At 37.1% G+C, this 9,737-nt stretch overlaps 1 protein-coding gene across 1 annotated transcript in view; it reads left to right on the top strand.

Moving 5' to 3' along the window:
• The first annotated feature begins 221 nt into the window (after positions 1-221).
• The window catches only part of zgc:77151 (uncharacterized), a 46,358-nt gene continuing 36,842 nt past the window's right edge, over positions 222-9,737 (top strand). The window contains exon 1 of the mRNA XM_004556842.3: positions 222-487. Coding sequence (XP_004556899.3) covers positions 467-487 — 21 coding nt within the window. The 5' untranslated portion in view covers positions 222-466. The remainder of the gene's footprint in view (positions 488-9,737) is intronic.

The following is a 9,737-nucleotide window of genomic DNA, read 5'->3' as shown; positions in this document are numbered from 1 at the left end:
TGCTTTATAATTAGCTTCCTTTAATAACCTAATGTAGTTATATGTTGTATATACATCCTTCATGTCGATATTATTACTTTTTAGAATCCGCTAAAAGGAGCCGCTGCGGTTAAACTGTTTGAAATGGAATGAAGTAAAGAGTAAAATAAAATAATAACCGTGTTACTGGGTTTAAACTGCCGTGTGTAAACCCCGCCCTCGTGTTCCGTGTCGGTCGGAAATACGTCACGTTTCTGAAGCTAAAGATGCTCCAACTCCGCTGTGAGAGTGACTTTAACATTAAGTTGTACTCTGTGGCAAACTTTGGCCACACCTAGATCCTGTCCAAAAAAAAAAAAAAAAAAAAGCTTTATTATTTTTATTTTTATTTTTTTTACTCTTCCTCTGGTGCGTTTGTTTGTGTGTCGGCGAGTCCCGGCGGCGTAACCGGAGAAGGGCCTCACAGAGAGGGGAATGCAGGACTGCAATGGAGCACAATGCAATACAGGTAAAGCCGATGTAATTTCCAAATAAAGCCGTTTATGTCGCTGGTGGCCGGCCGTTTTTTGACCTGTTGACGTGGAGAATATTTTAAGCTAGCGTCGGCGCGGATTGAAGCCTGAACTCTGGGTTTTATTTCATTTACTTTGGCCATGTCGTATTGAGTGTTTTCTCATATCAGCCAAACCCAGGCACGGAGAGTTGCTCTGACTGCAATTACAACTTTATTCAGCCAGGCTCAACTTTTTTCTGGCTCCTAATAAATCGGTGATATTTGTATTTTTCGTGGGGGGAAACAATGGGCTGTGACACCGAGCTGTCGCCTCGTTTCCTATCCTACCCAGCCGTTAAATTCCAGTTTAATATTTCTGATATTTTCTCCGTGTTAATGATTAATTTCTTTGTGTGTCGTGTCGACAGTTTCTTCCTCCGGCTACCAACCCCCACCCACACTAACAAGAAGCACATTAGCTCAAAATAAAATTAAATTCTTGCCCTGAAAATATCAGGAAACTTTTACCCTCCTGTTTTTTTCCAGCCCCAAAGAAAAAGCAGCCGAGCTGCCATCGACATGTTCTCCATTTTTATGAGAATTAATTCCCAGCCCGACGTGATATTAGAGATTAGAAATATTTTCAGGACTAGGTGGAGCAGTGTTGCTTTTAATAGGAAGCATATTGATATTATGATCAAATCCTCCCGACATTTTGTCTCCGCTGTAATTGGCACAGTTTTAAGGAGGAATCTTATTATTGTGTGTTTGCGTGAAGGGGAACTGAAATGTGGAGTTGTTGTTTTTTTTTGGTCAAGGCTATTTCAAGTGCAAAAAAAAAATCAAAATCAAATAAAAATCGAGCGAGCAGGAAACACGCCAGAGGACACACAGCGAGGGCAGCGTGGGCTTTATAAGAAATAAAAGTCATTTATTTGGACTGAAATGCTCCATGTGTGGCGCTGCGTGGATGTAGAGATATTTAATATTCCAGTGCTGCTTGTATATTTTTACAATGTCTCTGTTTAAATATTAATTTATTGCAACACTGAGAGTTTTTCCTTCAGTGCTGAACTTGTGAGCTTTTGAATAACAGGATATACCCAAGGTCAATACTGCTCGCTTTATTTAGTTTATTTATTTATTTATGTGCAAAGCAGGAGACGTTTTTTAATTTCTCTTCCTTCCTGGGTTGAAAACAGTGTTAGAAAAAAAATCTCACTGCATTATTGTCAGAAATATCACGAGAACTGACGCAGGCATGGTGCAGATTAAGGGTTTCCATCTTAAATTCCTGTGTGTGTGTGTGTGTGTGTGTGTGTGTGTGTGTGTGCGCGTTTTAGACAGAGGGCTGCCTCTCACAGCTCAGATTATATTATGTGCCTCTTATTTCCCTGCCTGTGGTAGGCTGGAGCACTGCTTCAGCCCTCCCCCAGGGCCACGGGGGAAAAAAGGAAAAAGATACTGGTAGACTGGGCTACACTGGATAATGGCATGTTTATGACACAGAAAGCTCACTTCATGCTGGCATTTATCATATATTCTCACTGTAATTAACTTAAATACATGTATGCAACTAATTCAGGGGCTGAAACTGGTTCTGCAGGACTAAATACTGACTTAGTTTGAGTCCTTTTCCTGCTTGTAATTAGAGTCGGGGGACACATTGATACGAAAATGAGTCAGAAACTAATTTAAAGGTGATTTTTGTGTTTGTTGGTGTAAATGAGCTCTCCCACTCAAATGCCTGCATGTCGGTGATTGATTGGTTAGACAATGAACCCATAAAACATGCCTATGAACTAGTTTGTCTGTTACAGCTCTTTGTGTTCCCATTACTCCAAATTCCTTCAGAAAGTTTGTTGTGCGTCTTTTCCTGCCTCCATGCTTACAAAGATCTTCCCTTCATGGTTAATGAGTATTCAGCTGAGTTTACACATTAATAAAAATGAATCTGAAACAAATTTCAAGGTGATGTTTATGTTTGAACTTTGTCAGCATCTCACACTTCTGATGATCAGCTGTCTGCTTGACGTTTATTCAGCTGTGTAAAAACTATAACTTTAATCTCAGCCAAACCGATTTACTCAGGAACAAATAAAATACTGAAAAAAGCCAAACAATAACATTTTTAAGTTCTCTAAGTGACTCATATATCATGTTTAACCTGAGTAGCGAAAGACGGCGGTGGGTTTGAAAACGATTTGCCGGGAGTCCGGTGTTCTCACGGCTCTAGTTAGCCTAGCCCCCGGCTCGCTATCGAGCTAGTGGGTAACAGACGTCTCTGAAAACGTCGGAGCGCTTTTGAAAATATGTGGTGTCCTGATAAACTGAGCAGATATTTGAGGTTTACACAGCTACATTCTCGCCTGAAAATATGTTAAACGTTTATTTTGTGACCCAGAAAGAATAATAAGAGTAATATTAAAACTAACTAGCTGCCGCCATTGTTGGAAACTGAGCTGGGCTGCGCTATGAATTCTGGGACACAGCTGCTTCTTCTTCGGGGTTTAACGGCAGCTGGCATCCTTGTACATGCAGTGCTGCCATCTTCTGTTTCAGTCCGTTATTACACTCTTAAATCCTGCTACTTATTCCTGCGTCTTTTGTGAGCTTACAAAGCTTCAAACGACGCGTCGACTATTAAACCAGTCGTCGATGTTTTTGATAGTCGACGTAATCGTGGCAGCCCTATTCCCAAGTGTAAAAACAATGATCTCATTGATAAAAGAAGTCGTTTATATTTCTGTGCTGTGTTCACTTTACTCAGATTTCCAATCTAAAGTTATCATTTCATGGATTCATTGATTAGGAGAGCCTCAAACATTTTGATGAACAATTAGTCAGAACTTAACCAACCCAGCGTTGAACTTGTGAGTAAATAGAATTTCTTTATGTATTTAAACGTATATAAAAGTCAAGACATCTGAGATGAATTGATTTAGATCCTGGAAGGAAATGAACGAGCGCTGATACCGATTTGTCTGCGTGGGGCAGCTGTGTGTTAAACGTGAGCTGAAGAGAAAAGCTGTTACTTTGTTGGGTTTTTGCTTTTTCTGCCATTTAAATCTTTTAAACTAAATTGCTCAGTGAGTCATTTGGTTCGTAGATTAGCAGCTGAACACGAATCAAACAAATGTGATGGTGATCTTTAAGGTCAAAATGTACGTTTCTTTCTTATGTGTTTGAGTAATAACCTGAGTAATAAGTACATAGATGACAAAAATACAACTTACTATCTCTACTTGGACACATTTTAATAACTAAAATGATGATCCAACATTAAACTAAGTGTTGTGTTGGTCCTCAGATGATAAATCAGAAGCACAGCAGGGTACGGTTACGTGTTTACTTAAAAATGACTTTTATTTCTCAAAATATCTGAATATAGGCTCCTGAATGATTACTGGTGTGTTATATTTATAATATAGCAAATATCGTGGTTTAAATATCTGCAGCTGCGTTGCTAACAGTGAGTGGATTTATGGTTAGTAGATTATCAGAAAATGATTTGGTCATTTTTAAGGTTAAACTTTGTGGACGTGGAGCTGAAAAGTAAATTTTCTCAATAAAAATGAGATTTGTGCTTAAATTTCCAGTTTGTATGAATGACTCACATCACAATTTAAGCAAGAAAATCCTCTTATTTCCAGCTTAATTAAATTTATGGTGCTTTGAGTTCTCCTATTCAGTCTCCACAAAGCACCACTGATTCACTAAAACACAAATTTTGATGACCAACAAATCAAAAGTTTGTTTTTCAGCTCGTCGGGTTTGAACGGAACATTTCTGGTTTTCCTGCTCGCACATGTAGAGACTCCGAGACGTCTCAGATCATTTGATTTGGGTCACAAATAATCAGCAGAGTTGAGTTTTGCCCGTGTATGGTTTTAAAGTTTCTCCTCCTGTGTCAGCGTGAGATGATTTGTGGTTATGTCTTAGCTTGCTGTACTTTTGTTTTTTCCTGCCCATACCTGCACATATCTACAACTCCAGGGATTAACGCAGTAGTCGTAGGATTAGTTGCTGGGCTTGTTTTTCTGTAGCTTGAACTAAATTTCTTACTTCCTTTATTTTTTCCTTTGTGTATTAAGAAAATAAAGTTTCATGGATGAATGGAGCAGGGTATGGACAGAAGATAACCCAGTCCTGTTTCTCATTATTGTCTAACTGCTCACCAAGAATCATCCACATTTTCGTTTCTGGCTTGTTGAAATTTGAGCTCAGTGGTATTTGTTCTTGTTTTTTACAGCTCTTATATCCACAGACATCTACACCCTCAGGGTTAATTGATTAGTCGACAACAGAGGAGTGAAAAAGTAGCAGTTTTAACGACTCATTTACAATCACTAAGCAAAAATATAATCCCAGCTCTCTGAGTGTTAGCTGAGCAGTCGTTTTGATCCTGTTATCTTTGTTTTCCTGCTCGTTTGGCTGTAAAAGGTTCGATCTCTACAAATAATCTGCTTAATCGATTTACCAAACAAGCTGATAACAATATTTCGTCAATACATCAGCGTTTATTCATGGAAAAAATCCCAATTTTTTATTTTCATCTTGTGGTTTGTTGTTTTTCTCTGCTTGAATATTTCTGCTGCATTTTCTTATTGATCTGCCAACAATATTGATGATTCATTGATTTGTTGGACGACTATAAGTTAATTTTTCATTTCCTGACTAAACACATTTACAATTTTTCAGCTGAGCTTCTTAGCTGAAAAATGTGTTTAGTAATATAATTTTTGATAAATTAATTTGATAATTTGATCCAGATTTTATTTTTTTAAATAATAAATACAAAATCAGTTTGGCTCCAGCTCTCAGATGTGAATATTTACTGACATTTGTTCCAGTCTTATTATATATTAAAGGTCATTTCTGAGGTTTAATTAACTGTCACTTTTATTACACTTATATACACGTATATGTATAAAAAAGCTGATTATTGTGTTTGTAAAAGTGCATTGAAACCTTTAACATGCTTTTATTATTCCTGGGAATGATCGTTTCTCTTTTTCCAAACCATATCTCTCATATTTGTGACTGATATGTACGTCTGTAGCACTGAATGCACATCACCCGAGCTGTACAGGAAATTTTGAGTCAATTATTAGCCAATAATCCATCAATGACTAACCAAATTATTCACTTAATTTTATGATATTACACTATTATTTTCTTAATTTTATAAAGCACAGCATACGTTTCTTTATGGTAAAAACCAGAATTGAGGTCAGTATTTCGCAATAACACTAACTGTGGATCTGTGGATTCGATGGGTTGGTTTTTATAAGCCTGTCTTTCATACAGAAGATCCAAAAGATCCATAAACCTTTGTTATAATCCAAGAAAAATAAAAAAAACGAAACTAAAAATGTGATATTGAGGAAACTGATGAGGAAATAAAATAATGGGATGGAAAAAGTCGTCATTTCAGTCGCTGTCAGACGTTCACGATCACGTCCTCCATACTTTTCTGCTCATTCTGGGTATTTGTGTCAGACTTTACAAGACTTCACAGCGTTCTTACCCTCCTTCATTTTTATGTCCTTAATCTGGTTTGTTGTTGTGCTTGAAGAGTTCATGTCTGTGTTTAGCAGTCTGCACAACGTTTGGGAACATTTTGTGGGAACTCGGTCTCTTCCTGCCATCTTGAATATGTCGAATATTAATCTCAATTTTGCATTTTCTTCATCGTCATCTCGTTCTCTCGTCAGATATTGTGCTCTATTAAGAGCTGAAACTCGTGTGTCTAATATTTAGGTTGTTTCAATCGGTGCTTTCACAAAAATCGCAGTAACGATATTATCGTGATATCTAAAGATTTTTTATTTTTTTGCAACATAAATAAAATTGTGAAATGAACATTTTTCACCTGATATCTGAACCTATTAACTGTCAACACGTTTCAATCTGACCGTCAGTATCGCAGAAACCTTTGAGTGGAGACCTACAGATTTACCATACTGACTGTAATGACATGACGAAGTTGTGACGTGTTTGAACAACATGTAAAATGAATAGTAAATTAAAATCATATAAACATATGTTGTGACATTAATGACGAATTATCAGTACATAGAAGATTTAATACCCAACATGTTCCTTGTAACGTGTCGGACACCCAAACCCTTTCTTACCCCCACGTTGTTCCCACCAGGAAGATGAGTCATAAGTTTGGTGCTCAGCTACAAATCTAAACCTGCTTCAACACTTTGATATGAATCTGGTGTTTTTGCATTATAATGCTAATAATTAAATACAATTTTAACTTAACTTAAGAATCTCTTACTTTTTTGACATAATATTGAGCTTTGATTTTGTTTTTCTTTTAGTTATTGACATTTTTTAAAATGTAATTTGAAGTCGGATTGACTCGTCGATATTTAATCTCATAATAGTGTTTTTATCATTACGAATAAACCCAAAACATTCTTACAGTGACCCAATAAATATCATTTAGGATTTTAGATCAAATATGTATGTGGCATGTTTCTAGTTGTATGTTGTTATTACAGGTTAAAAATGCATATTTATAGCAGTCATGAGACTCAGTATTCAGTGCGTAGTGTATTATTATTATACCACTCATTTAATGTAGAGTATTAAGTGAGTGCTTTACAGAAGTGTCTGTTACTGAGATGACGTTGTTGCGGTCCTTAATGAACCTGCTTAAAGCTGAAACTGTTGCATCTTTATTAGGACGGAGAAAATCTGGTTGTTGTTGCTTCTTCTGGGGTGATTTTCATCTAAATGTAATGTTTCCATCTTTGATGAGTATCATTTTATAAACACATCAGTTTTATGGCAGCTTTGAGGCTTGTTAATGTCAATAATGTTCCCACGTCACTCTGACTCATTTAAAATTAAAACTTTACTCTGTTGCTTCTTCACTTGGACGTCAAACCCGTGTTTCTGTGACTGTCTGCATGTCTGACGGTTTATTTTTCCTCTGTAGTGTTTTAATAATTGTCCTCTGGGGCCGCGCTGCTGCTGTAATTGTGCAGTATTTGTCTCCAGTGATCTTACATGTGTTTTATTCTTGTATGTTGCAATGTTTCCACGGTGACGCTGTGTTTTATTTAATCTCCTGCGGTTCTGTAATTTCAGTTCCTATAGCTGAGTTTTTCTGACATTCAGCAGCGGCGACCTTGTGCTGCTGCAGCAGCAGAACACTGTTAATATAAAACTCTGTTTTCGTGAGTCTGCTGAGTTCCACGGTGACGTAGTTAAATGTCATCCGCTGTCTGCTTTTACATTGTGGTGCTGTTAGTGTTGCTACCTGACTCCATGTGTAGCTGATATGTATATTTTCTGCTCTATCTTTCTAAAAATTGATCCTGGGCCAGCTGCAGCTGGTCTGCAGAGCTGCAGCAGCGGGTGGGGGAGGGCTGCTGGTGGTGGTGGGATAAATGGGGGAGGGCGTTCTGGGTGGGGTAGGGTGGGGGTTGTGGATAATCAACAGAAGAGTGGGAATTTGTGAATATTCAGGGTGAAGGAGGAGGTGAAACGTCACAGCGGCTACAGGCCGAACAGGAAGGACTGGTTGAAGTTTGGGAGCAGAGTCTCCTCTGTGCTGATCCTGCTGTGGAAAGAGCAGAAAATGAACTCTATTTTATTTTGTGAATCTTCGATCATGAGTAAATGGAGAGCAGCTGCACGGCCCGCCACACCCTGAGCTTATACACTGAGCTCTCTTTATTTTTATGTGGATAAGAGGCTGGGTGAATGTGACCTCTGCCTGATTTATTTCAATTCACGCAATGTGGAAAAAACTCCAAACCACCCAACTCTCTGCTGTTCCCTTTAATATCAGGACTTCAGTAGTTGGTGGACTCAAAGTTTAGCTCTACAACAGAAACTTGGTCCCAAATATTTAAAGATTATTTTTTTAAAATGACCAATTTCCTCTTTCTTCTTCTATCTTAAAGTTCGTATCATACTTTACAGGGACTAGTTTGCAAGTTTAAAGAATATATATACACATATGCACACATACACATATATGACGTAATCTGTGTCTTCCTGGTATCTGACTTTTAATATATTAACATAATCCTGCTTTTAAACAAATGTTCAAAGTATATTTAAAGTTAGGTTTTACACTTCTGTTGCCTTTCTCATGCACCTCATACTGTTTTTAACACTGAAGTGAATTCGATTGATCAGTTTTCTCCCTTTTCCTGTCTGTATAATGTTAAAAACAAACACGTATGGCTGTCACAAGTCACTAGTATTAATAAGTAAGTCCCAAATAATTGTGTTAAAGAGTTTGGTGGTGCGTGTGCTTTTTTGTTTTTTTGTTAGTGTTGATTGATCAAACTTTTTAAAGGCCTCTGTAGATGTTTATATAACCCTACAATTCAATTTGCTGTAATGATCAATATTTCAATATTTAGTCAGTGATATTAAGGGAAACTTGGTGCTTTGATCATAATTAATCAGCCTAAAATTTTCCCAAAAGGTTCCATAATACTTATTTAGGAAATTCACCGACTTTTTGATATACTTCGATGTTACTCACTTGATATTCATTAATCCAGTTTATGAGACTCTTGAAGTGTATTTGTGATGATATTTGTCTTAGACATTCTAATCTTCTTCTTATGTTTGTATATAATACTATAAATACAAATTTAGTGAGAGACTCAGCTAAAATGTGAAGTGTATTGTAATACTGTAATTTCCTTCACAGGGTTAACTTAAAAATTACAAGATTAACTGAAAATTCATTAGAAACGTTTCTTTTTTCCCATTGCTTAATTTTTTTATTATGTTTTTGTGGGGTATTAACATATAAAATTAAGTTGATCATCAAGAGAAGCTGTCAGCTGTCATAGGGCGAGAGGCGGGGTCCACCTTGGACAGGTCGCCAGTCTGTCGCAGGGCCAACACACAGGGACAGACAACCATTCGTACTCACATTCACTCGCACATTCACACCTAGTGGCCATTTGGATTATCCAATTAACCTATCCCCACAAGAGAAGTAATTTAACAATGAAAAGACAAGTTAACTATACTCCAGTATTATATTAAATACTGTTAAATATTGATTAAATACAGAAACCTTGATATTAATATTATGCTTACTGGCTAACTGGCCCAATGTTTGCTGTTACTGTAGAAAGTTATTTCTCTCGTTACTCATCTCTAAAGTCAATACTGTTAACCTGGTATCATGGAGCACGTTAGCTCCTGAAGGGATTTTGGCAAAAACACAAAAAGACTACAGCTGCAGCTAGCTCTCAGTTCTGTTATTGGT

Source organism: Maylandia zebra, linkage group LG10 (genome assembly GCF_041146795.1).
Source record: "Maylandia zebra isolate NMK-2024a linkage group LG10, Mzebra_GT3a, whole genome shotgun sequence".
In the NCBI taxonomy this organism is placed as follows: Eukaryota; Metazoa; Chordata; class Actinopteri; order Cichliformes; family Cichlidae; genus Maylandia; species Maylandia zebra.
This window is presented reverse-complemented; position numbering and strand designations above follow the sequence as displayed.